Below are 26,659 nucleotides of genomic sequence, written 5' to 3' on the forward strand. Positions count from 1 at the left end.
TTCTGTCTGGATAATGTGCTGATCGTCCTGAGCCTACGATGAACATGCTGCACTGATCAGTGAAGGCGTGAGCCGCTCTTTGCAGCGATTGTCAGCCTCCTCACCCTCGCCCTCTCCGTCGTTGACCTACTCATGATCGTTTCTAGTCTCTTGACTATTCTCATGATCATCGTTCTTTGTAACACCCGCCCCATCGGTAGCTGAGTTGGTTGCCCCTTTGCTTGCCAACTGATGATTCGTATTGATATACTTGATCTAATGCTTTAAGAAATATACCATGTTTTATAGGCTATCGAAAGGACCTTTTTTCGAATCCATACATATGGTTCCTGCTTCGACGCTCTTGATGACCTCACGTGCTCTCTTAGGGCTAGGGCTTGGAGCATTCACATGTTTCTTCTACTCTTCACATGTGTCGTACAGACTATGACATGCTGATATCTGTTTTGCGGGAGTCTCGTTGGAGTCGATTATTGATTCCAAGTATGACCAATGACAATTATTATACGACCACTATGACATAAGAGCGATTGTAAGCTGAATTGTTGATCAAGATATCAGACTTGGATGCTGTAGGTCTGACTAAAACGAATCTACGAGTACTCCATATCACACAGATGTCTGGGTTGCTATCAAGATTGGGACACGGTGATGAATTGCTGTATGTTAGCTGGTGACAATGACGAGGGCAAGACGATACTTGAGGCGGTGAAAGTACAGAACAGGTCTCCTAACATCTGGCACAGAACGGGAACAGCGACGAAGACAGAAGACACATGTGAGAAGATATGCAATCTAACAAAGTTGGATATACGAACCGTACCCTAACGCCAGCCAAGATATTCCTTACTTGGACCCAAACATGCTATTACTACAATAATGCGTACACCTAGAAGACGCTGATGTAGTTACCAATGCGCTCCTTCTGGTTCTGCGCAATGCACTCGGCTATCCATGTGATGTTACGGATTTCCTGTAGATCATGTTAGTCGACATGTTCTCTTCATGGTGAGATTTGGCAACATACCTGCTCGCGCAGCTTTACCCATGCGTAGACAATGGCGTGGGTGAATTGGTGGGTGAATGCGAGCTTGGAGATCTCCATCTCCTTCTGGTAAAAGAGGTCCTCTAAACTCCTCGTCTCACCACCAACACCACCAGCCATGTTGCCTACGCCGCCACCGCCACCTCCACTGAGACCGGTCTGGTCGAAGAACATCTTGTAGTCGGCGACGCTCTCAACGGCAATACGCACACCCTCGACATCATCTGCTCTCGATAGCATCAAAGTACCTTCTGGGTACAGCTTGCCAAAAGCTGGGTACAACTTCTTCCTGTCTGCCTTGGAAAGCTCGGTGCCGAACGAGTTCAGGGAGATGTTGATGCTCCTGCGGTCGGCCTCGAACTCCAAGACCTCGGACATGACGTCTGAAGTGGGTGTTCCGGCGATGTCAGAGCAAGAGTTGATCCACTGGTGGAAGTCCTCGAGGTAGTTCTTGTACAGGGTGTTGCGGATAATCTCAATGTTGAGTTCATCGAGATCCTGGTGGCTGAGCGAGCCCTTGAAGTAGGGTGCGAGCGGTGTCTCGATCAGAACCGAGTTGTACAGTTCCTCGATGTTGGTCGCCACGCACAGCACCGGCATGGTCTCGAACCAGCCGAGTGGGTGACACCTCTCGAGCAGCTCTCGGGTATCCCTCTCGTGCAGCGTGCCGGTAATCAGCAGCGCGACGTTGTCGATCATGTAGCCGTACGTGAGGTATTCCATGAACTTGGAGAGCGAGCCGGTAGCGTTGGCCTGGAGATAGCGGAACTCGGCCACGAGCTTGTCGGTGGTCTTTGCGGCGAGGGCAGACGTCGACGGGTTCGGGGGCAATGAGTTGAGGAAGTCGCCGTACGCGGGCGAGAGCTGCAGCTTGACATCTACATCATAGTTAGAGAGGGTGCCAGGGCAGCGGCGACTGGATGTGATGTACCGTCGATGGTTTCGCACTGGGTCAAGTTGCTGTAGTTCTGGCTGGTGAGCAGTGCATTGCGGTAACCGCGCACGATGCCCTCGATGTAGCTGCGGCAACTGGTTAGACGTGGACAGGAACAGGTCAGCGGCGTGTCTCGTACCCGTATTTGACGTTGTAGTAAAGGCCCTCCATGATGCTGATGCTGGCTGCTGTCGACTGTCGCAGGCAAAGAGCTCCAGCTTGGTCGTCATGCCAAGGCATGGCCCGTGTCGCGCCTGATTCGAGCCGGGGTGACGCGCTAGCCCCAATGGCCGGAGGTGCAGTGACAACTTTCTTAACTCCATTGCAACTTCCTCTGCCAACACACACCCCAATACCACAACCATCCCAACTCCCCCACGCAGTCGCATCTGGCATCAGATCATCTACTGCTTCCTGGCAATTGCATCGCAACTGCCCCGTACGTCCCCGCTGCTGCTGCGCATCGCTCTTGCTGACCCCATCCAGGCACAATGTCTACCACTACACGGCGCACTACGCGTCGCACCGCCGCCGCCGCAGTTACCGAGTCCTCGCAGTCCGCATCAAGGCAAAGCTCACAGTCGGCATCGCCTGCTCCAGAGACGGCACCCAAGAAGAAGCCGGGCCGCAAGCCCAAGGCTGCCAAGGTCGAGTCGCAGACCGTGACGGAGTCGCAGCAGACAGTCACAAAGAGTCGCGCTACGTCACGCGCAAATGCCGCGCCCCAAGTCACTGCCACAACAACCACATCATCCACAACCACCACCACGGCAAAAGCTCCCGTCGTGGCCAAGAAGCTCACCAGAGCCGCTCGCGCAGAATTGAAAGCAGCAGGCGTAGAGGCCTCACCACAGCGCAGTCTAGAACAGACAAAACCTGCGAAGCAGGCTCGCGGTACAGCCCGGCAGAAGGCCACCAGTCAGAAGCGAAAAGCAGTTGCTGCCAAGCTGGCGGCTACGACTGTTGAGAGCAGCGAAGACGAGGCTGCTGCCGATAACGAAGATGGCGTGGGCCTCTGCTTCACCAAAAGTAAGCACCGTTTTCTCTACAGCAACCCACCCCCAGAACACGCAATCGACAATGAGATTCTCAAAGAGGAGAACGCGGAGCAGCTCAGGGAGATTTACCACCTCCGCGCGCGTGTGACAGACCTTGAGGCTCGCAACCAGAATCTTGCCGAGATGTTGCATCAGAAAGATCAGCAGATGGCCGAGTATGAGAGCGAGAACCTTCGTCTGCGCATGGAAAATACGCATCTGCATACAAGTTTGGGAAACCTCTCACGTCATAGCTACGGATCCCCGGCTAACGTTAACTACGCAGAATTCGACAGTGAACTAGTAGGAATCAGCGAGTCATCTCCAGCACAGGGTGTGTTTGTAAACGGCAATGAGGAAGCTCTGGCACTCCTCCACAAGATCGAGAGCAACGCCAAGGAGACCCGACGTATCGAGCCACCAAGCAACGACAGTGAAACATTTGAAGACAATGACGTTGCTATGGAACCTTCACCACAACAGTCGGTTAAGAGAACCTTTCGGGAGGTCTCAGCAACTCCTGATCGCCCCGTCGCGACACCATCCAATATCTTCAGCAGGTCATTCTCCGCCTTAAAATCCAAACTCTTCTCCTCGACCCCCAAACCACCCCCAACCCCCGAGGTCGCTTCACCCACCGTCACAAAACCTCTACCACCTCAGGACACAATTACTGAGACCCTATCACTCCCACCCACACCCGTTGGCGAGCGCGTCAAGACACCAAGAAAGAGGCGTATGCCCACCAACCCGTTGATGAATCTTCTACTTAGAGGCATCGACCGTGAGGACAAACAGAAAGCAGAAGAGTGGGCCAAGCAAATCATCCCCACATTGAGGAACGATCCCGCTTTCCGCGAGAAGCGTAAGCGTCTCGAGACACCAGTCCTATGCAAGGACCTGTCAAACTTCCCTTCAGCCAAGCCTTGGGAGACTGGCTTTGGCGACCCCCTTGGCGATCTGGACGATGAAGATGAAGTACCAGTCTGGGCCGTCTACATGGACATTGTAGCCGAGGAAGAAGAGCATGCCGCCAAAAAGCACAAGAAGACTCACGATGTCACTATTACGGATGACGAAGTTCCCACTATTGACGAGCAGTTCGCCGCCAGCAACAGCGCGCGTGCTTCGCCTAATCTCTTTGATAGCCATGGCCAGTCTGCCTCCATCCGCGACTTCCACCCCCGTCGTTCAATCGACCCCTCACCCATGTTCTCCAACTCCATGTCACACAACACCGGCGGTAACATCTTCAGCGAATTGCAAGGACACGATACCGCGGCAGAGATCCGTGAGAAAGACCGCGAGATTCTCAAAGTTGCGACCAAGGAGACTACTGAAGGCGCCCACACTCATAACCCTAACATGGGTTCATTCAGCGTTCCTGATGACTCTGATGAAGAAGATTCAACAATGGGCAGCGAGACATCTGATACCGAGGCTACTCCAGTCTGGACCCAACCACCACCACCAGCCCCCGTTCCTGCGCACGCCCCACTACCAGGAGGGTCTACAGACGATGCGCCTCCCACCCCAACCCGTCAGCAGCCAGGAGATGAGATTGAGCGCCAGCGCCAGAGACTCATGAAGCACACACCTGCTAAGCCTTCTCGTCTCCGAGAGGCGACCTACCCTTCACCAAGCGTTCTTTCTGAAGCTGGTAATGAGTCGCTTCTTGCCGCCACTCCCGCACAGATGGCTGCTTCTGCGGCTACCATGGCCAACATACTGGACGACATGCCTGTAGCGGAGATGATTGAACTTGACGATGAATGCCAAGCCGCTTTCGACGAGCTCATTAACAGTCAAGAGTACCAACAAAAGCTCACCGTCGAATGGCAAACTCCTATCATCACCTACGAATCAGATGAGGAGGAGCCGAGCCCTACCTCCCCTTAAAAATATCGTTCTTATTGCATTGTCACGGCGCTTCTTATCCTTTCTATGAATCCAATACGATTGGCTGGAGTCAGACTCCTCGCCTACGGGCAACCTTCATCACTGTATTGCGTTCTCTTGTGTTTGCATAACTATGCGTTGTTTTCTTCGGTGTTAGAACCACTGATGGGATGGAAGATGCATTTTCTTGTTGGCGTTCTCCAGGGGCACAAAAAATGGATGATTCACGATTGCTGTATACCCCTCACGGCCCTTGTGGTCGGACTAGGCGCGCATTTGAGTTTGGTAATTGCGTTGCTCGCTTGTTTTTAACGGTAGCGTGTTTTGAAATAGTCTTAATAGTGATTGAGAAACTCGTATGCGTTTTCGATTTAAGCATGCGTTCGATGGTGATGTCAGTCCAACATCTTGACATCGAGGCTAAAAAGCAGGTGATGAAAAGAAAAAGTCTGAAGCACCAGGGTACCTTGAATGTTTCCATGACATCATTTTGCATGTCCTGGGATCCCACATCGTTCTAAACAGTTGTTTGGGCTAGGCAACCAAAGTGTTCCTGTGTCACGATCTAGTACTCAAGTCAGAACATACGATAGAGATGCCGGTCTGGTGCCATCATAACGCACCAACATCACATTATACGTCAAGACAATGAGGCCGATATTCTTCAATCTGCCGTACATGGTAAGCTACGTCTACCTGGATCACGCCCTTTGACTCTAATTTACCGGCGCGCGCAAGCACCAACATATCGTCCAACACGACATGCTGCACAGGCTGCGCGAAATGTCTTTCAGGACCGACATCTACAAGACAGTCGTGTCCAGGATATGGCAACGTGGTGCCTCATTACAGCTTAATGCAGGCGAGGTTTCCTGAGGCCGCATAGGATATGCTCTGTGAGTTGGACAATGAGGGCAGGGTTCTGGAGGGCACCGAATTCGCCATGGAAGTTGTCGACAGAAACAAGGTGGCCAAATTGTCCTGGCTGATGATAACACCTTTCCTGGTCCAAACTTTGTTGAGGAAGAAGAGGAAGAGATGGACATGTATAGCAGCAACAACTCAGACTTAAGAGAAATGAACGACAATCTCGTGTATACTTTAGGAAAAACCAAACATGACCCTGAAGGCCCCCTATGCTAAGAATGTTGCAAGCCTATCCGAAACCGACAGGATGTTGACAACGGAAGGGCTACTTGAGGGTCACGATGAACCCATGGTAGTCGACAAGCGCAAGGCCGAAGAGGATCTTAAGGATGAGATCGATGGTACCAATATCGTTGCCGAAAATAAGTCTGCCGACAATAAGGCAAAAGTGATGGTGAGGCGGGGAGGAGACTAGCTACCAGCACAGGGCAGATGTCCGCTTCGTCAAGATCCACAGCATTCATCGCTGTGCCAGCTGCTGCTTCGAGAGAACCCAGAGGTCCGATAAGAGCCCTACAGCTACTCAGCCTGCTGTTTTGTCTTGGTTGAAGCATAGCCAATCTGGTGTGGACACATCGTTCGTATCGCTTCGACCGCCTTGCATCTTCTAGATAGTTGTATAAACTACACGCTTCCCCCGTGTATGCTGGGAATAATCGGTGGCCCTTTGGACCATTCGATGAACGGCGTATTTTCGCCGTGTTTGCGAGATTGCAAACTGCTGTGGCGACTAATTGCGATTTATAACATGGCTCGTTTTGAGGACGTTGGGACAACGAGGTTGTCTTCATCGATGAAGAGGCTTATCGAGTCCAAGTCAGTACGAGTCTTTTGTGCTCAGATCGGATGCGAAGAAGGCTGTTTCAGTATCGTGCAGTTTATTGATCGTTAGAAGTGATGCAATGTACGATCTCATAGTACAATACCTTTACGTCCCATGGGAACCGGGAAAGGGAACGTTATCATCCGTACCCCTCATGGACCCATGAAGACCAAGTAAGCTTGGAAAAACGGTGCGGAGAAGGTTGACATGTCAAGCGTAGTACTATCTCATCTAGAGAATGTCAGTACAACATCCAAGACAGAGTGTCTCCATCTTTGCATGTTTCTTGTTCGAGTATAGAAATGCCACCTTTGAAAATTGGAAAGAGGTCGGGTCAGCTCCACATCGTGATGTCTAAGGAGCTTGCCGAGGTTTTTGTGAGGCTCACATGTCCGACGCCGCAACAAGCAAAGTGAAGTGGGTCGGTTCGCCAATCTCTAAAGATCGACACTCAGAATGCTTGACTATTCACCGCGACAGCTATTGGTCGCCCTGCTTCGAGAACAATCAATTACACACATTTATTCAATTTTGTCGTCTCTACAGAGACACGTTGTTCGGCTCGGGAGCGTAGCCGCGTGTTGAAGCGATTCGTGCCCTGGGCGTAATCGGATCGGCAAACATGAATACATTTTCGGAAATTGTAAAGCCTCACTTTTCAGATAGCGCTCGTTGTGAAGAACTGCTCACAGAAGATTCTGGAGACCATTGGCTAGGCAGTGGATCCTAGGCAGAGTCGCGAACGATGTGCCGTATGCATTACATCGGGGATTAGCAAAGGTAACCGCGCATCAACCAGAGTAGTTGACGTGGCACACGAGATCAACGGTTCACGCTCAACATACCGTTACTGGATCCATAAATGATGTTCTTTTCGGGGGTCGCGAACTAAACCTGTGTAGCTCGATGAGGCGGACGCGAACGGTATTGCCGTCTTGTTGTCTCCCTATCGACACGAACGGATGAACCCCGTGTCTACTACCAAGCCCCCTAAGTCTTGTGGACTTAGCAGCCCTTTGTTAGTCAACGATAGACCAGTCGTATTCACTCCCAGGATGAAGCGTATGTCATGCGTAGGCCTTTGCGGCTGTGGGATCTCGGTCTCCGAATTAGGGCAGCGGTGTGGAGGTATGAATGAAGCTGACGTGAGTGACTGTCCTGAAACAGTTCTCGTTTGAAAGGATTCCCTTGCTCAAAGAAGGTCTAGATGACAGCACATTCAAGACGGTGGCACAAGTGATGCCAAAAGTTCCACCTGCAGTCTTGCTGACTTGTGTACTGGTGGCTGTCTCTAACAAGTCGAACAGAGGATGATTGCACATCATTAGACTAGGTTGAGTGTTGCTTTGACAGTGTGTTGTCCCATGCATATTGCATTTCCGACTTCACTGGATTGTACTTTGTATGTTGATCTGAAAATTGGTGTCAGGAAGGTCGCAGATGGCGATGGCTAATGGCCCTCCGTCTCCAGTGCGCGGGCAGCCGATAGGAGTGCTCCTTTCGAAGGACCATCAGCCGATCTAGTAGCGCTCCGGTGAGAGTCATGGACTTCAGCCAGCACATGCTTGTACAGTGGCTAGCTGGCTACAGGGAGATAGATGATGTTGCCAAGGGTATCATCTCCAACAACCACAAAGAGATTGAGCCTTGTCGATATCCGGTGAGCAAGCTCTTCGTACCGACTGCCACACAGCTGCTCGAGGCCAATCGCATTATGACCAAGAGATAGCAAGACGGCTTCTCAGAATTGTGCTTTCAAAGTCTATGACGAGTCGTTGAGTCTGAGGAAACTAACACCTGGATACAAACGTAGTTCCTGGCTGAAAGTGGTCGCCGTACCTTGCATGTAGAGTCCTACAACGATCTTCCGTACCTGACTGTGCTTTCCCTTGACACTAGTTGCAGCACTCGCAGGCCGCTTGAAAGTCCCCTGTGCGCTTCTGAATAGTTATGGTAGGTAGACGCTTTCCAATATTGTATTAGGTGCGGAGTACCTCGGGCTGCGCCATCTTCCGCTTTCTTCCAATGAGGTCGGTGAAATGGGGGCACCGACTCAACTATGGCGTGATTACGCATTCGTGGTCGCAAGGGTACCTTGTGTGCCCGCAGAGAGGCCGGAAACCAGGTTCTCCTTCCCAAATCACAGCCCACACTGCATCGTTTTGTCTCATTCATCGAAGGACATGACGTAGGATAAGGTATTGTGATGGCGTTCTCTTGACGACGGATGCAAGGTGAGCTGGCGTATGGGGGGGACTGCATGATACAATCTGCGGGGTAGTCCGGTGCATAGTTTGTTGTAGTGTAGCTAGGCTTGCTATAAGAATGCGATGCTTATTGTTGTAATCGAACCTGGACGCTTGGATGTTGGGCATTGGGCACATGTTCGTGTAGTCGCACACGTGTACACGACTCATGCGGCGGTTTCAGAGCCGAGACCGCCGTTACGATGGAGCTCAGAAGACGATCCCATGTTTTCGAGGAATGATTCGCGCTCGACTTAGGTTTGTTGGGTGTGAGAGATGATCTATGCCGAAGTGAACAAAGCCCATGAACACCTCAGACAGGACAGCTTCACATTCGAGGCGATAACGAAGGGCATTGTCGACCACGTCCCTCTCACCATTGATGGTACATGCCGTAATCTATCCGCCCTTCCAGTAGCACCAAAGTAGGTCATTGATGACAAGCGGGGTAGACCAGGCTTGCCTCACAGTTAGTTATAGTATACTCGCCACATCGTGCTGGCGCTTAGTCCGTCTGCGATAGAAGAAGCCCAATTGCTCGGGTACCGTCGTTGCGTCAACTAAGATACATAGGGTGAGTTCTGTGGGGTCTCGGCTCGGATCTTGGAATATATGGAACTTGGGACATGCTCGTAGCTTGATGCATTCATACCCAGTGCGTCGCGTGCCTGGAGGGATCTCCCTGACGCGATCGCATCCTTCGCTTAACGGATCTAGCGGTGAAGCTACTTTGACCCAACTTTAGACACCGAGATACTTTTTTTCATGCAGTGCGATTACCGTGGGGTGACTGGGTGTCACCTATCGTGGAAGCTCAGCCGGGGTATGGATCGGCATTGGGGGTCTCCGCCAGGGTGTCTCTCGTGTGAAGTCCGTTGCACTTGAAGGAACAATATCAGCCGGCTGACTTGGATCTCTGCGGAAGGGTGTAGAGGAAATGACCCATTACAGAACTCGCCAGAGAGTATGGTGGCAAAGAGATCGTCTTTAAACATCCGTAGTCGTCCTGACAGAACACCACTCTGTAGACGTGGCAGCTGTGTTGGCCGCTTCAGATATTAGCGCCGAGATGTGAAGCATATCGAAACGGCCATAGTCCTTCCAAGAGTAGCAGATATACCAAACAATGCAGCGGAAATATTATGAATGGTCAACCTTGAAGGGTGTTGTGTGACCCGGCCTTCGTCGCTGCCCAATGGCGGTGATTGGGCTTCTGAGGCGAACAATGAGGCGAACGTCAGTGCGCGTCCACGCCCAACGGAGGGACTTAATCGCAGCCGATGCATCGCATCCTCATCCGGACTGGAACCGGTGTAGACAGAATGTATGCAACCGATTAGCCAGTCGCAAGGCTGTCGGTCAGATGTATAAGTTTTCTGCGTGCCCAACCTTACGATCATCTCCCAGCGCACGAACACATAATCCACCTAACAGATACCCTGTCGACGTGATTGCTCCAACATAAACATCATGGCTGTTCCCAACTCGTACTTTGTTCCAGGCTTCGGCATCTCGAGAGCTGTTATCCAGAGCGAAATACGCTACCATTGCGGCCCGGATGCAATCGTTCGACCATACACCTTCCAGGGACGCGACGGGTTTCTGATAACCACTATTGGACCACCATTGACCAAGGTAGCTTGACTCTACTATGACACTATGCTTGGAGGCTAACTCAGCAGGCACAAATCGACGACCTAAAGTTGTCTTCTTTAGAATACGAAGAGAAACAGTCTCGCATCGCCGACGAGTCTAATGTCTTCGTAAACGCACCTATCCCAATAAATCAACGGATACGACGGAGTACATGACCGCGGCAGAGAACACAGCTGTGGATTTCGCTTCAGTTCCCGGTCTAGGAGTTCGAAGAGCATTCGCCCTATACCCATAGTTCCACGTATTATACGTTCAATCTCTTTTCGTCAAGTATTTTTTTTAGCGTGCATGTCTTCCCAGGGCGGAAACGAGTCGACGAGTTTATGGTATACGGATTTATATGAAGTCTCGGTATTTCGGTTTGGCGTCTTCGGTCTTGTCAGAATGGATAACACACTAGCCACCACTTTACTGTTGGAGGAGCGCAGCAAAATGTATTCTAGTCCCAACACAAAAGGGTCTTTTTGTTCATCGTATTTGCCAATGCGTCCACAAATGAGTGTGTATCCGTCTAAAGTTGAACTTTCTTTGGGGTAAAACAGCCATTTTGCAGGATAGACGAGGTCTGAAGGCTATCGCTCTGGGCGTATGGGGGTATAGCGATATCTTCTTACAGGGAGGCGGTCTGGGGGCTATTTCTGATGTGATTTCAGTCTTGTTGTATTGATCTTGGCGGTTGATTATCCGCGTCTTGTCTTCTTGCCTCGCCAGACGACCAGGATGAGGGAGTTTGGTGAGCGGAAATGTGAACTAAGAGTGTTGCCCAGCACTTGGGCACCCGGTCCGTCATGTATGCAACGACTATCTTGGCGAAAGGAAGCTGGAGGAACGGATTGGTGCCACGTCGCACATCTGACTCTTCACGTACACACCGCAATGAAAGAAAACAAGGACAAACCAGGTGTTGTTGAACTGTTGAGTTGTAGTGATGAGGCGGAGCGTGAGCCGCTTCCAGGACGCAGGGACGAGGGGCGTGTGATTGGTCTGCATGTAAGCGAGCCAGAGGCTGGTGAAGTGTCGTCACAAAACAACGCAGCATCCGTCACATCACGACCTGAAACAGCGCATAGGTATGTCTAGCTGAGATCGCCTACGCCAGTACAGATCTCAAGATCTGGCCCTGGCTCATGATTGCACGAGGCTACTCCTGGATGCGGTCCCTACGCATAACACTACTCAGAGTGATTTGAGAGTGACTACGTCGAGGAAACCCGGTCTGACCGCTTGCGACATTGCAAAAATCTGAAAATTGTCTGGTTGATCTTTTCGTTGGTGTCTCGCCGAAAACCTACAACCTTGGTTTTTTGCAATGGTCCTAACGCACTAAGGCCTAGTCTATCCCAGCGGCACTGAGAGAGCAGTAACCAATTTTTCACCTCGTCTCTCACAGTGTAACTTATCGCACGTACGACATGGGCGCCAGGAGGAAGTTGTCGCATTCTGAATTTGAGTCGCGTGCCGGAGTTGTAGCGTTGCTGCCAGACATCCACATACCCCACATACCCACTTTCTCGCATCTCGCACCCACGCAGGATCACGGCACCACAACATCGTTATGCCGGATAATAAGCTACAAATTCTTCGATTTGTCATCAAGCGGCTCAACAGCTGTAAGTCTTGGCACTTTGGCGGAGTGGTTAACGCGCTGGCCTGCTAGTCCTTCACAGGAAAGTCAGCCAGTTCCTTCGGGAGCGTGTGTTCGAATCACACAGGTGTCGCACCAACCAACTTTTTTGCACATTCTCGTAGATCGTGAGTAGTTATTTTTTGGACATCAGAAGTACGGGAAGAGCATCAAGGCAATAATAACGCAGACGATTTTGCAGCGTTTCACATAAAGGTTGTGCTCTCATACACACAACCACATCCACACTCTTCCATAATCTGAAATGTTTTTGCATTGTGCTGGGTATAATATATAAAATGTAGAATGCAATCTCCATTATGGCTTTTAGCCGTTCCGAATCACCTCAACGCCGTCCCAATGCTATTCCGGTCCATCCATCGACTCTTAAACTGAGCTGGGATACATCATAACCCTTAGGCTAGCACCAAACGACTTTGGCGGGAGGTTGTTCGCGAAAGAAGCGCGGACGACACCCGAATTGCCTGTTCTTGACTCAACATTTGTGACTTTGGCATGACAAGATGTACAAACCATGTGTCCTGCGGATCTTGCCCCAGATCACGCGAGGACCATCCTCTTTGCTACCTGCAACGCGGTAGACGTACGCGACGCGCTTGCCGAGGTACCACTGCGCGTCTTGCGTGTTGTCGACACCTTCAAGCGTGAGGAGGCTCACGTTGGGGTTCGTGTTGCGTTTGCCGCGCTGGTAGCTGACATGGCGGGCTTTGACGTATACTGCACACATTGTTACTATGTGCACGACATCATTGCAGCCGTTCTTACTTACGGCGGTGGCTCTTTTCTGAAGACATTGCGAATATTGTACTTGTTTGTGTTGTGCTGGAGATTTTCGATCAATTGGTGCGCGTTCGGTAAAATGCTTACTTAGCGTTTACTATGGGTCGTCGAAGTTCAGACTACCACAACAGCTTATATCACAATCTGTATCCTCTCGCTCAAAATTAGCGCTTCTTGGATCGTGAGAGTCAATGAATCGTTCCCACGGAAGATTGCTCTACGTAGTGTGAATGAGCGTTGCCAAGCACAAGCTGGGGACGCAGCATTCTGGTCATGCTGTGATTTAGAGGAGCGAAGTAAGCATGACAAACAGCGAACATTAGAAGCCAAGGGTAGCAAGAAATCCCAAAATGATTCTGCTCAATCACGAGGAACTTGTCACGACAAAAGCGCAAGATGGAGGTGACGCGGCAATATCGACTTCAAAATCCCATACATACCCAAACAAGTGGACGTCTTCGCACCTGATATGCCGGTTCACGTCGTTTGCCGCGCCTACGCCGACACCTTCAAGTGCCCCTCTTCTGAATATCGACCCCGCCTTCTAGTAATAGGCAGCTTAGCATCGTGCATCGGCGTCGCAACACCTATCGCACATGATATTCGTCCACTCGGTAGCGAAGCGTGGCTTGACACGCTAAGCCCACTGTCTTCGGGAACCCCGACGATCCCCTAGTCTTGTTCAAGCTCTGGCGTGCGGGAAGACGACGTAAGCGAACAGTATATCCGGAATCCTTGTTTGATAAGGCGATGCCGAATGCATGGAGCTTGGAACGGTGGATATGATGCTGGGCGGTGCATGATCGTGCATGGCGTCTCTGATGATGGTAGCTTTGTGCGATCGATGAGGAGTTTCTAGTAGCAACTACAGCGTTGTTGCATTTTGGCTTGAGAGGGTTGCATCGTTGTGAAGCGCATTGGCACACAGTCATCGTTACTGCTCAGCCCTACTACTACGACGTAATGTAGCAGACGTCATACGCTAAGCATCTGCCCTACGACCAGCCGTTTGGTAGAAGCTCCGTTGCATGTCGTCCACGTGCATGACCGGTCGGCTCCGCTGTATGGGATTCGATGGTACGAGCTCGACTCGCAGGTGCCTGTCAAGCTGAAGGTTAGTGCGTAACGCTAAAGACAGTTGGTTCGAGTTACCCAAGTCGCCCTTGCTTCGGCTTCTGACTCTTGGTGAGGGGTTGGTTAGTATGGGTGTGTGTCTTTATGAGGTGGTGTCAAACGTGCTGGGCTACCAATAGAAATTATAATATTGACATGAAAAGAAGCAAAGAGGCGAATAGAATAGAAGAACTCGAGAGAGACTAGGACATGGAATGCAGCCTAAAAGCAGCAACTGATAGCAAATGGGTAAGAACAAAAGAAAGACTCCAATAAAGACCCATCGGTCATATATCCCCGAAGATTCCCATGCTTTTGCTATGCCATTCTTCGCATACCTGTTGACTTGCTGACCAGTCGCTTGGACTTCCCAGAAGAGAGGAACTTGTTCCATGCACCAAAAACTCCAGACGCCAACGCCAACGCTAAAGCAGGCTATCGTCCCAGGCTACCCCAAAGAAACAAGTGTGTGCTTTCCGAACAATGTGACCAGCACTGGAAATGGAGGAGTGATCGAGTAACCCGGACATACAAGAAGAACGCGCAAGCATAACCTGCCACAGGAGGGCTGTCCGACGAGAAATGTATGGAAAACGACGTAGAGGTGACTGGGTTCACCGCGGTATGGAGAGATTGAGGTAGTCGTGAAGCGTTCCAGTAAAACGATCGTACCGTACAGTCGGGCCCGTTTCACGATCGAGTAGTGTCGTCGATGTCTGGATGCTCATCGTCGGGACATGAGTATCTGTTGAATCTGCGCCAGCGAAGGATCCTCGTTCAACCACTTGCCTTGTGCGGCATCCGCAGCACGCAGCGTGTTTTCTACGTAGGCATCGCTGATTGCGAGTAGTTCCTATGAATCGACTGTCAGTGGGGATCCTGTCAAGACTCGCAAGGCTCATCTAACGTACATTCCTCATCGTAGCATCAGCCTGCTGAAGCGCACCCAAATGGCTCGCATTGGGCTTCTGGCCTCGTAGGATGCTGTTGCGGCTGTTCATCCACCGGAGGCCAGCGTGAGCTCGTAAGTAAGCGCGTTGGCATTGAAAGCGTCGTACAGCCGCGTCTGTGATGATACTGCAGAACTCTGTCAGCTCTTCTTCCACACAGTGCAAAACCTCTCTCTACACTCTCTCAACTTGACATGGTATAGAAAGGAGTGACTCACGCCCTCAATTGCTGCTTCTCGGACTCGGGGTCCCCTGAACCCGAGCTGGCACTGCCAGAGAAAGGTGTCTGGAGGATAGTCTGTGCCTCGCTGGTGCACTGTCTGAGCAGGGAGTAACCTTCAAGGTAATACTCTTCCGCAGTGGGTGTGGCGCGTAACTGAACGAGGTAGTGTTGTAGGTTGCGGAAGTCGGTCATGATCTCGGCAACGCGCATGGCACGGGCATCGTTGACTGTGATGGTGTCAGTCTGCGCAGTCTTGATGGTAGTATGGTTTGGTGATGTTGAAAAGATGAGAATCTCGTGCGGGAGCAGGATGGAACTTACGACCGTCAGACATTATGGCTCTGGTGTTTCGAAATGAAGATCGGCTAGCGACAGATTGTTGAAGTGGCTAATAAGAAGTAACTTGTAGATGATGGAAAGAAACTGAGGCTTGCTGCTGTGGATGGATGGTGAAGGGTGGCGGCGTGGCAAGTATTATATAGCATGTAGAAGACATGTATTCACGATGATGATGGTGGTAGTGTCCATGAGCAAGGCTCTCGATAGCGTAGGGTAGGAATAGCCATACCTGCAGGGCTGCTCCCGCCGCTACCATAAGGACGAGCTCCACTTTGGGACCGCGAGTAGCTCCCAGCTGTACTAGGGCCCTACCTCGATACACCACTCACAAACTGGCATCCCGCACTTGGAGGCTTGTGGAGAGGTGTGAGAATCGGCATAGTAACATGACCATCTGTATCAGTCTCCACTACAACGGGATAGCCAAACATGCAGGAACCGTGCGTCTGCGTCTAACCATGCCTATTTTCGACCCTCCGCTACCATTGCTCTCCAGCTGGAATGGACAGCGTTGTGCTGGACCTTTTCAGCAGCCCTAGAAGCGCCACATCGCGCAATGTAGTTTAGCGAGCAAGCCCTGGTAGCCTGCATCGGGTAAGGCAGCCAAGCCAAGGCGTGTATCTCAGCCGCAGTACTCGCTCTGATTGGCTGATGCTTATAATTAGCGGTGCGGCCTTCGCGTGGTCGTCCGCTGAGTGTGAACGTGAAAAGTGCGTGCCCGCGTAGGGTTGAACCTGTGCGTTCAAACGAACAACGCTCGCGAAAGCCACGATCAGCCACGCGACGGCTGTGCTGGGCACTCCGACGACTAGGAGCCAGTAGTATGACGTCGATGGGACAGTTCCTGAGTTGTTGCAGACCGTTGCAGCTGAGGTGGTATGGAAATCTGGTGTCATGGGCAAGTTGAGTCATGGCTGAACTTACGACATCTTCTGGTCCCCGTTTCGGCTGCTTCGTTCACAGTTGCGCTTATGCAGGAGAGTACAGTCTAACGTCTTCATTCATGGTGCTGCTGGAGCACTTTTGACGTCTGAGAGGTCGTATCATGCTACCTGTTGTTATCGTCATGGTTCACGTCTCGGTCATACTCCAGCGACCCACATCCTCCTTGCAGCCCCACGGCCGTGGCTCCTTAGTCCTTGTCTGCGATTGACTGCAGTCGCTCATCGATTTCTTCCTCGGTCAGCGCCCTGAAGGTTGGGTCTGTGCCCTCCTGTCCATTGGTCTTGGGTCCTCCTACGATACCAATCTCCAATTCGTTCTTCTTGAAATCGACCGACAGGACAGTGCTCAATGCGGTGATTGCCAGCTCGACAACCTCCTCCCAGTTACCCTCAGCGTGCTCCTTGTTCTTCAGCTTCTTCTCGAGGAAGTTGAGCGCCTCTTGCGTCTTTGGGCCAGAGGCTGTTGCCTTGTATCCTACGTAGTAGCCAGCTGGATCGCACTTGTACAGTTGGGGGCCAAATTCCGAGTCGAGGGAGATGAGGGTCGTGGCCACACCGAGCGGCCGCATATAAGCCTGCACTTGCTTAGCATTCACTCGCACCTTGCTTCCATGTCATGACTTACGCGCTGTGTGTAGACCTGGCTGATGTTGGCTATCCTCTTGGCCAGCACGTCGCAGGGCATCTCGTAGCCGTACTTGTAGCGGAACTCGGCAGCCTCACCCCGCGCTCTGCTCACTGAAGCTCTCGCGTCGGCGATGGATCCGGTCATGACACAGCCAACTGAGGGTGACAGGCGGAAGATGTGGGACACGGAGGACGGGTCGATGAGCTTGTCCTGTGTGCAAGTGTCAGTACCATGTGCAGCCCTCGGCACCTGCCATACGTACGGGCACCTTCTTCTGCGAGATGACTACTGCACAGTCCTTGCCCCGCACGCCCAGTGATGTGATGTTTGCTGCCGTAATCGCTTTGAACGCATACTCTGGTGCATGTGTCAGTGGTGCTCGATGGGTGAAGCCGCGGGGCTATGTGTGTATGTGTGTGCGAGAGTGTGCGTACCGACTTGGTATAGACGACCTTGGTCCGAGAAGATGGTAATGTGTCGGTCGTAGCCTGCGCTTCCTGTATGACGAGGGCAGCTGTTAGCATGAATGCGGCAAACACCAGGTTATAGCTTCCAACGCACCAGACATGATGGCAGGTCGTGGGGTTGGGTATTTGTAATGGACGTCTTCAGCTTCAGCACGAGGTTGCGGTAATCTGCGTAAGCTCTGCGGGCGGGTGCGGTCTCTGGGTCGAAGGCGAGGTTGTCGGCGTTGGCTGTCACTACACGCGTTGCTTGTGGCCTGGAGCTCTGGGATCGCCGTCACTTGGTCTGTGCCTTCCTAGCATCAGCCCCGAAATTCTCTGCCTGCGACCTCTCATTCGACCTTTCCATACTGGCAAGACGTTGTACTTCAGCTGATTCGGTCATGCGCGATGCGATTTAACCTCTGCATCTAATGTTACAGATATCCATATTCCCCATCTGATCATGGCTCAAGACGGCGCCAGAGTTCCCGCTTGGAAGCGACTAGGTCTCGCCCTGAAGAACCAAACCTCGTCCGGAGTCGCCGTACCTGAACAACAAACATCTTCTGCCGACCCACAACCATCTACAGCCTATAGTGCGCATGAGACGTCTCATGAGCCATCTGTTCCATCCGATGAGCCTGCCGTAAATGGCAAATCCTCAAAGCTTGGCAAGCGGAAACACCAACATGAGCCAGCCGACGACCATCAACAGGATGCTAAGAAGAGCCGGAACCATGCTGCCGAGAGCGAGGTGAACGGAGCCGTCAGCCACAGCCTTCCCGTTGTTCCAATCCTTCAAGGTGCTGAGGGAGATGCTGTCATGGAGGAAGCACCAGCATCAGGCAAGCCAATCAAAGGAGATTCGAATTATCGAAAGAAGAAAGAGAAGCCAGTCAAACGCCGGAGAGAGAAACATGATTCTCAGGATGGTGATTCTCAACCTCAGGCGCGTCCAAAGCACGGATCCGCTACCTCACCAGATGAGCCGGCGTACGCGACAGCGCACCCAACTTTACTTGCTTCCACAGAGCTGGATCACACCGACACCACCGCAACCCTGACACCGCAGAAGCCTACCAAGAAATCCAATCGAAAAGACGCTTCAGGTTCACCCCCATTAACGGACCGAAGAAAGTCTGTCGCCTTTACTCCGGACACCAAAAAGTCTGACGGCAATACTGGTCAGGACTATTTTAAAGCCTGGGTTGCTGAGCAGAAAGGAACTGGAGCCGTCTCTCAGCCACCAGAAGTCTCTAACTTTGTTCTACACTCGCTGATCGCTGAGGAAGAGAAGACTGCTAGAAGGAACGGACAATTGGACAAGAAGCAGGCGACGACAGAAGCAGAAGCAGAAGCAGAAGAAGCCCCTAAACCGAAAACAGCAGACACTACATCTGAAGAGAAACCAACACCAAAGCCTTCACACAAGCCTGTCGAAGCAAGCACAACTTCAACGCCAGCGCCAGCGCCAGCGCCAGCGCCAAAGGGCAAAAAGAAGGATCCTTCCGTATATATTGCCTACCTTACACAGTACTACAACGATCGCGACAACTGGAAGTTCAACAAAGCGAAACAGAACGACGTTGTTGACAACGCCTTGAACATCTTCCGCATTCCTAACGAACACACTGACGCCTTAGTTGAATATGTCGCTGGTCTAAAGGGAGCTGGTGTAATCGATCGCTTACGTGAACGCTGCAGAGCAACAGTCAAAGATCTTGAGGAGCAAGACGCTCAGATGAACGAAGCTGATGCTAAGAAGGTTGCTCAGGAGGACGCAGAGCATGAGCGGATTCTTAAGGAGCGGAAACGGAGGAAGACAGAGGGCGACATGACAGACCTCGCGAACCATGAGTACAGCCCTGGCTTTGTTCGACGACTACAAAGGCGACGAGCGGAAGCGCTCCTTAACGCTTTGGGTCGCGCTGCGCCTGTGTCACCTGCCGTGAATCCGAAGTCAAGCATCAATCCGCTGGTGGAGCATGTTGAGCCAGCGAAACCGATCGCGCGAAAGAGAAAGCGTAGGACAGAAGTCTCTAGTGATGAGAGCAGCTCGGACAGTAGCGATGATGATAGCTCTGACTCTGAAGCTAGCAGCGACTCAGAGTCAGGATCTGACAACGAACTTCCTGCGAAGAGCACAACTAGCTCCGGAAGCTCGTCAGAGAGCAGCAACAGCGACAGTGACAGCGACAGCGATAGCGATGGAGACAGCGATTAGGTGAAGATGTGGATGATGGAAACGAACGAAGATAGTACCATCAATGTTGTCTTTTCGATTATTGTGGGAGACAGGCGCGAAGCTGACATGACATTGTGCTGCTTATGCTGCTGCACATGTACATACCAAATGTGCTCGGAAGTTAGCCTCTCTTCCGAGTTTTCAATACCAAAGGCATCTGACAGTACTGGCCTGAAGTTCAGTAGCATTTCCTATAGTACATTGTGCATACCCAATCGATGCATGTACGAGACCCAACATGGTTAGTGCATCGTCAACGTGCATCGGGATCCCCGCCTATTTGCCTCCACATACTACACGAACGTTCGTTGATTGCTTCACTATCAGTACCAGACCTATTACAACAAGCAGTACCCCAATCCATGGCATTACCACATCTTCCCACCGAACTGATCGAGCACATAACCTCCTATCTTGACCTCCCAACCAGTTGTTCCCTCCGTCTCACCAGCTCATCTCTCAGCGAACAAACCTCACATGTATTCAAAGACCGCTTCTTCTACCAACACACTTTACAATGGACTCAAGAAGCATTCTCTAGATTACAGGAGATGACTTCACACTCACACTTTGGCAACGGCCTGCGACATCTCATCGTAGACGCCACACCTCGCCACTCGATTCATCTCTGGCAAACACAAACACACATCTCAAATACCCAGGGTATATCCACGCCCTACGGAGTCGTATCAGCCACCCGTGGTCTGGAAGAAAAGTGGGCAGCTGATAGCAAGATAGCAGATGATATAGCTACCTTCTTCAGCGAAACGAGGTTCGATCGGAAGTGCCTAGTAAGCCTCTTCGAGAGATTGGAGCAGCTAGAGTCCATTACCTTTGCGTACGAAGGCATGGATGATAGGTACGCCAAATTTGCAACACGATACTGTAAGAGCAGCCAGCATGAGATGTCTCGGCCCTTCGTATCCACCATGTCTGCTATCGCGACGTCCAAGATACAAGTTTGCAGCATCAAACTTGATAGCGTGCAAACATTTGGTGCTGTGGGTATCGGAAGACTTGAGAATATAGCACCCTCGCTTCGCCATTTCGACTACGCTTTCGAGAAGCTAGGTACGCTGCAGTTGCATTTGAGGGATCTGCGGTCTTCACACTCGGGTTTCGAATTGGAGGCTCCACGCGCACCTTTTGTAGTACGGTTCCTGGCCAAGGCGCGGAATGTGAAGAGACTGGAACTCAGCTGCTATAGCAGTTTGGATGGCGATGTCTTTGGGGAGATGGCACGACATTGTCGGTTTGAGAAGTTGGAGATGTGCAAACTGTCGACTATGCGTATACAGGCGGCGGAAGATCTTCTCGCTTTTCTTCAGCCATCCGAGAAGACGCTTGCTACTCTTAGTCTGGTCAACATTCGTCTCTCTGATGAGGTTACTACGTGGATGGATCTTCTCAGCACTATCGCTTCGTCAGAGGATGTTCTACCAAAGCTGGATAATTTTTCTCTAGGCAACATGTTCACCCTAAACAGGTTCAACATTTGGTTGAAAGGAAAGAGAGGGTTGTGCTGTGTTGGCGAGGACTGGCGGGGCCAGTTGTTCGACGCCATTAGCGAAATCGAGGAGCGACCCCCGGAACTACCATGGGGTATGGTCGCTGTTGTATATCCATTTGTTGGGTTTAGCGTGTAAAATACATCAGACAATAGGTAAAACTTCTAACAGATACTGCACTGAGGCTGTGAACCTTCTAGGTAGAGTTGATGAAGATTCGAATATACGTCTTCTTCTCTCATATTTGCTTACTGGCATCGGGTGTATGACGTGCAATAACCAGACAGGTGCACAAGTACGTCTATTCTAAATAGCTAGCGTCTGACTAGAACAGAAACCCTCTATCAAATTGGCTTGCTTCTCATGTATATCATCTGGGCCAAAGAGAAATCGTCAGCGATGCAGTGGAGCAACTTTGAGAAACTTTGATATCAACACACTTTGCCAACCTATATGTCGAACCAGAATGACACCAACATGGAAAGAAGTATGGCAGGTGCGACCTTAAGACAAATGACGAAGGTGGCCGTGCAAGTAGTACATCCCCGAGGATCGCGAGCGATGTGTGATAACCTTTGGCTGTGGCCCGATAGCCGTTTCGCATTGCGAACCAGTGACGGACCGCCTCGGCCGTTACTGCGAAGTGGGTCAGATCGCAGAGCCGATCAGCTCAGTTCCCTGCAAAGCATGAAGTAGTTCAAAAGTAAGTCGTCCACTGTCAGAGCCCAATCTAGGAACCCATGGGTACAAACAACTTTGTGCGGCACCGGTATGGTAGTATTCGGGTAATGTACGTGTTACATGACGGACAGCTCAAAGGGAGATTACTGTGGTGATAAAATTTCAGCAAGACTGTTATTACTTCACACCTATATCATGGTCGAGCAAATCTCGGATGTCAGCAACGGCAAAGCTGCCATGAGTGTTCAGCGTCACATCGTAGCGGTCTCGACCGTTCGCGATCAGCAAGCGTTGAACGGGAGATAATCACCGATGGGTAGTGCAAGGGATACCCCATAACACAGCCATTACAATAGCAGAAGACTGTGGTACAAAAGTTTCGCACCCCTTGGTCTGACTGGTTGGCGAAGGGAAATGAAAGGGCGGATGCGGAATAACCCCACAGAAAAGGATAAAAATGGACGGCCGTGGTTGGTCGTGTTTCGCATGCATGTTAGCAGTCCGACAAGCCTGCCGAGCAACATGGGCGGGCAGCATTCTTGCGGTACCTGCGGCTGCAATGGGCTTGACAGGTGCTCAACCAGAGGAAGTGTTGCAGACGGGTGGAGCTTTCGGCCAGCTGGGTGGATATGTTTGTGGGAAAGGATACATGCATCCTGAGGCTTGAAAGTGGCTTGCGCGGAATCTGAGGTGTCGCCGTGAATGGGTCAGCAAATGCCATTAGTATCCAGTAGCATGAGTTGGTGAAGGCGTTGCACGTGTGTGGGAGATAAGGTGGATGCTCGATATATTGGCCCTGCGGAGAGACGAATCTAGACGCACAGGTTGGCTATTTACCCAAGAACGAAGGGCCAATAAGGGCTGGGGGAGGCTCTGCTAGCGGCAGCGACCGCGTACCTCGCCAGCAGCGACGTCCCGGTCAGCACCGGCTGCAGATGGGGTGCAAGTGTGTGCAGCATTCTGCAAGACGTGGTGAAAGAAGTGAGAGGCGCACGAGTACGGGTGATGTGGTGCAAAGTGGTGATATGGGCCTTTGATGCTGGGGCAGGCGTTCGCAGGCACGGCTAAGGCTGCAAAAAATAGATTAAGGTTATGCACCACGAGGGCGGCTTGACCAAGAATGGCCGTGGCTCTGGTGCCAGTCAGCTGCATCAAAGAGAGCAGGTAGATATCGTCGTGTTCCCCTCCGCAACGCTTCGAGTCGGCGGCAACACCATCGCTACCCTGAGGCAACGACAAAAAGAAGAGCGTTTCGGACATTTTGCTGTGCACATCGACATTGTCGCCCGCCTGCACACCTCATCCTCTGGCCCCAGCGGGAAGGGACGAAACACGCGCGGCTTCCTCAGCGAGCCAGGCCCTGACCCACCCCCAACACGCAACCCGACCAAAGGCGCCGGCCGGCACACGCTCATCTTACCACGCTACTGCGCCCTCGTCCTCAGGTTTCCTCACCACCTTTGCGCCGCATCACGCCTTTTGCTTCTTTGTTGCGTCGCCCGCAGCCCGTCTTTGTTCCTAGTCACTCGTTATACACCCTTCTGCTCGCCTTATTCCTGTCCGCCTCGCCGTTGTTGCCGCCACTCGCACCCGGCTCGCTCGTCCTTATTACCGCCGTCCGCTGCATCGCTCTTTCCTTATCCCCCGTCACCAGACACACGCAAAACACCCAGAAGCGTCGCACCGTGCTCTTTTCCCGCAGTACGACACAGACAGAGCCCGACAGCGTCGCACATTGCTTCTTAACCTGGGGCTGCTGATCCCCTAACCACCCCAACCACCGTTGCCATGTCTATCCGTGCGCTCAGAGGTACGATCTGCGACCCTGCAGCGACATGACAGCATCTGACAGAAAACTAACATGATGCCAGACGCGGAAAACGTCTTCCGGATAGAAAAGCGATGCGTTGCATGTGAACAGGCACCGCTCTCGTGCGAGGGCATCAAATGTCCTGCCAACCAGGTCTGCGTACAAAACTCACGAACATGCGACCAGTGCGCCTCCGTAGGCTGCCAGTTCGACCCCACTGCAGGCGATGCTGCCCCTAGCAAACCAAACGTCGGCGCCATAGCCGGAGGTGTCATTGGAGGCGTCGCCTTCATCGCCATTCTCACATTCGTCGTATGGAAGTACTGTCTGAAGGGCAAGAGGAGGCCAATGTCACAACAGAGTGAATGGCAAGATGTGGACATGTCACAGCAGGAGAAGGTGGACAACGACTTCCAGTCACGGCGGAGCGCGCGCGCATCTACACACACCGTTGCCTCGATGGCCTCGTCCGTCCTTACCCGTGCCTCCAACATCATCCAAATCGCCTACATTCCCGGTGTCACGAACCGCTCAGGACCCGGATCGCCCGACCTGCTCGTTCCGCCCGTTCCTCCGATTCCTGCCATGTCGCCTTCGTCTGGCATGAGCACCCCGTACTCGACCGCCGACCAGCACTTCTTCGTTCCTGACTTCCGCGACTCGATGATGTCCTCCAGCACCGCCGGCCGCACAAGTATCGCCCCAAGTCTCGCTCAACGAGGCAGCGTTGCATCGACCATGTACCGACAAAACGCCATCGTATCTCCACTCCCTGCTCAGACCATCGTACGCGGAAAGGCAGCTGTCGTCAGCGTCAAGTCGACTGCGACCAATAGTCCCGCAGAGACTCCAAGCATGGAAACACCACCCGTACCTCAAATCGATCCCAAGCACACTGTAAAGCCCATCCGAATCCACATGCCTGGTATCAGCCCCGCAAACTCCGTCCGAAGTACCGCACAACTTGGCCCTGTCCGAGCACTGAACATCACCAAGAAGAAGAGCACCGACATCACACCACCCAAGAGCTCCTCGAACTCGACAAACAGCGCAGACCGAACCCTCGTCAACACTCCCGAAGTCCTCGTACCCTCTGCGCGACCACTCACCGGCTACTCAACAGCCTCATCAGATGACGGCGCTGCGCACTCGCGTGCACGCAGGGGAAGCTTAGCATCCGACTCCGGCGACGACTCCGACGATGATCACAAGCGTGCGCGACAGACCCTTCTTCGCAGTAACTCGGGCAGTGACCGTGATTCAGAATACACTGAGTTCCAGGATAGCACACCTACCAAGGACCGAAGTCCTTTCACAGACAGCTCGTCGCTCGAACCGCCACGACCGATGATGTCGCAGCGTATCACCTCGTACGATACTGAGCGAGGCTTGCGCACACCGATGACGCCTATTGTAGAGGAAGCGTCAGCATCGAAACGCGGCAGCACCGTCTCAAATAGGAGGGACCAGAGTCCTTTCTCTGATAACAACAAGAGCGAGTTGTAAATGAGGTTCTTTGTTCAATCTGCAAAGACATCTAGCCATTGCGGCAATCACAGTTTCCTTACAATTCTCTTCTATCGAAGATCTGGGCATTACGACTCCCGAGATCTGGCATCTCGGATGCATTACTCTAACTTTCGTTTTTTTCATTCATTGATATCCAAGCATCTTTCTGTCATGATCTGATTGATCTTCAACTTAACGTCTAGCTTTGACGGACGTAGTGCGATGACCACCGCACGGTTTTATATTCCTGTATGTATGTATTTCGAGCGCTGAGCGAGCAAGCGAAGCGACGTGGATGGAAAGGATTGGGATAAGCAGGATGGGAGATAGGCTGAAATGAAGATATCGATACCACCCCATTACCATCAAACTCCTTTGACTTGCTTCAGTGACATGATTGTAGAAATGATAACCATAGAGCTTGGACTGATGAGATGTTTCAACGTGTTCTAGATATAGCGTCTGAAGTGCATCGGAAGCACAGACAGCCGCATTGTGAGACGGCTGTATCTGCGGCACTGGTACATGTGTTCTACACAGCTGTCTTCTATTATACATTGTCGCATGTTGCGCTACCTGTACACTGGTGGCATAGAACTGTTGTATAATGCAAGCTACCGCTGTAATTCACCTAGAGCACGACGACGAGATAGAGATGAGACAGGTGCTACTAACGGCCGGACACGTATGTGGAGCATGTCGAGAATAAGGTGGATCTGTATGCGGGACGCGGTTCTGGTCAGGTACGCGGCGTCCGGCGTATACAGAAACGGGCGTTGAACAGCATCGGGGAGCTCCGAAGTGGGCTGGAGGGGTAGCTAGCTGTAGGTAGCTACCGCGACGGGAGCAACAGCAGAAAGATACAACAAGTCTTTCTTTTCGTAATCGTCGCTTCTATTGTTATTACTCGCTCTACTCTTCCACAGTATTCAGGTTTCGAATCGTCTTCTGAATATTTACGTCCACATCCTCTCACATACCCGATCAGCTGCATAGCTTCACGACCAACGCATGTCCACCACCAGCGCATCGGCCCGCATCAAAGCCCTCTCAAACCACCTTTCCGTGCCACCTCAGCATTCGACGTCTACTCCAAGCATGTCTACAGAAAAGAAACCCCCGATTACCTGCCATGTCCTCGATACGACCCTGGGTCGCCCCGGCCCAAACATACCCGTCACCCTCACCTTACATCCCGCTACAGCAGCAAACGCAGAAAGCCCTACAAAATTCAGCGGCCTGACAAACACCGACGGTCGCGTCGTCTCCTG

At 51.9% G+C, this 26,659-nt stretch overlaps 9 protein-coding genes and 1 non-coding gene across 10 annotated transcripts; 6 read left to right on the top strand and 4 right to left on the bottom strand.

The window, feature by feature from the left end:
* Positions 1 to 889: 889 nt before the first annotated feature.
* Positions 890 to 2,150, bottom strand: VMA6 (H(+)-transporting V0 sector ATPase subunit d; the record flags this gene model as incomplete). The annotated part of the gene is made up of 4 exons (XM_051731519.1): positions 890 to 973; positions 1,028 to 1,923; positions 1,977 to 2,065; positions 2,119 to 2,150. The coding sequence occupies 4 exons, from the start codon at positions 2,148 to 2,150 to the stop codon at positions 890 to 892; spliced, it is 1,101 nt and encodes a 366-aa protein (XP_051588709.1).
* Positions 2,151 to 2,470: 320 nt separating this feature from the next.
* Positions 2,471 to 4,915, top strand: J4E82_005252 (uncharacterized protein; the record flags this gene model as incomplete). The annotated part of the gene is made up of 1 exon (XM_051731520.1): positions 2,471 to 4,915. One exon carries the CDS (start codon positions 2,471 to 2,473, stop codon positions 4,913 to 4,915), a length of 2,445 nt encoding a protein of 814 aa, XP_051588710.1.
* A 5,466-nt stretch (positions 4,916 to 10,381) lies between these two features.
* J4E82_005253 (uncharacterized protein) lies at positions 10,382 to 10,722 on the top strand (the record flags this gene model as incomplete). The annotated part of the gene is made up of 2 exons (XM_051731521.1): positions 10,382 to 10,546; positions 10,594 to 10,722. The coding sequence occupies 2 exons, from the start codon at positions 10,382 to 10,384 to the stop codon at positions 10,720 to 10,722; spliced, it is 294 nt and encodes a 97-aa protein (XP_051588711.1).
* Positions 10,723 to 12,186: 1,464 nt separating this feature from the next.
* J4E82_005254 lies at positions 12,187 to 12,285 on the top strand. The gene has a single exon. It is a non-coding gene; the product is annotated as a tRNA-Ser (tRNA).
* Positions 12,286 to 12,578: 293 nt separating this feature from the next.
* Positions 12,579 to 13,006, bottom strand: RPL33A (60S ribosomal protein L33A; the record flags this gene model as incomplete). Its single annotated transcript, XM_051731522.1, has 3 exons — positions 12,579 to 12,676; positions 12,726 to 12,929; positions 12,982 to 13,006. 3 exons carry the CDS (start codon positions 13,004 to 13,006, stop codon positions 12,579 to 12,581), a joined length of 327 nt encoding a protein of 108 aa, XP_051588712.1.
* A 1,823-nt stretch (positions 13,007 to 14,829) lies between these two features.
* On the bottom strand, positions 14,830 to 15,612 carry J4E82_005256 (uncharacterized protein; the record flags this gene model as incomplete). Its single annotated transcript, XM_051731523.1, has 4 exons — positions 14,830 to 14,958; positions 15,017 to 15,182; positions 15,274 to 15,505; positions 15,600 to 15,612. 4 exons carry the CDS (start codon positions 15,610 to 15,612, stop codon positions 14,830 to 14,832), a joined length of 540 nt encoding a protein of 179 aa, XP_051588713.1.
* Positions 15,613 to 16,749: 1,137 nt separating this feature from the next.
* Positions 16,750 to 17,757, bottom strand: PSMA6 (Proteasome subunit alpha type-6; the record flags this gene model as incomplete). Its single annotated transcript, XM_051731524.1, has 5 exons — positions 16,750 to 17,136; positions 17,187 to 17,399; positions 17,452 to 17,546; positions 17,624 to 17,686; positions 17,751 to 17,757. 5 exons carry the CDS (start codon positions 17,755 to 17,757, stop codon positions 16,750 to 16,752), a joined length of 765 nt encoding a protein of 254 aa, XP_051588714.1.
* Positions 17,758 to 18,098: 341 nt separating this feature from the next.
* J4E82_005258 (uncharacterized protein) lies at positions 18,099 to 19,859 on the top strand (the record flags this gene model as incomplete). The annotated part of the gene is made up of 1 exon (XM_051731525.1): positions 18,099 to 19,859. One exon carries the CDS (start codon positions 18,099 to 18,101, stop codon positions 19,857 to 19,859), a length of 1,761 nt encoding a protein of 586 aa, XP_051588715.1.
* Positions 19,860 to 20,242: 383 nt separating this feature from the next.
* On the top strand, positions 20,243 to 21,526 carry J4E82_005259 (uncharacterized protein; the record flags this gene model as incomplete). The annotated part of the gene is made up of 1 exon (XM_051731526.1): positions 20,243 to 21,526. One exon carries the CDS (start codon positions 20,243 to 20,245, stop codon positions 21,524 to 21,526), a length of 1,284 nt encoding a protein of 427 aa, XP_051588716.1.
* Positions 21,527 to 23,857: 2,331 nt separating this feature from the next.
* On the top strand, positions 23,858 to 25,385 carry J4E82_005260 (uncharacterized protein; the record flags this gene model as incomplete). The annotated part of the gene is made up of 2 exons (XM_051731527.1): positions 23,858 to 23,879; positions 23,941 to 25,385. The coding sequence occupies 2 exons, from the start codon at positions 23,858 to 23,860 to the stop codon at positions 25,383 to 25,385; spliced, it is 1,467 nt and encodes a 488-aa protein (XP_051588717.1).
* Positions 25,386 to 26,659: the final 1,274 nt, after the last annotated feature.

Source organism: Alternaria postmessia, assembly GCF_024291825.1.
Source record: "Alternaria postmessia strain BMP 2775 chromosome Unknown scaffold_27, whole genome shotgun sequence".
NCBI lineage: Eukaryota > Fungi > Ascomycota > Dothideomycetes > Pleosporales > Pleosporaceae > Alternaria > Alternaria postmessia.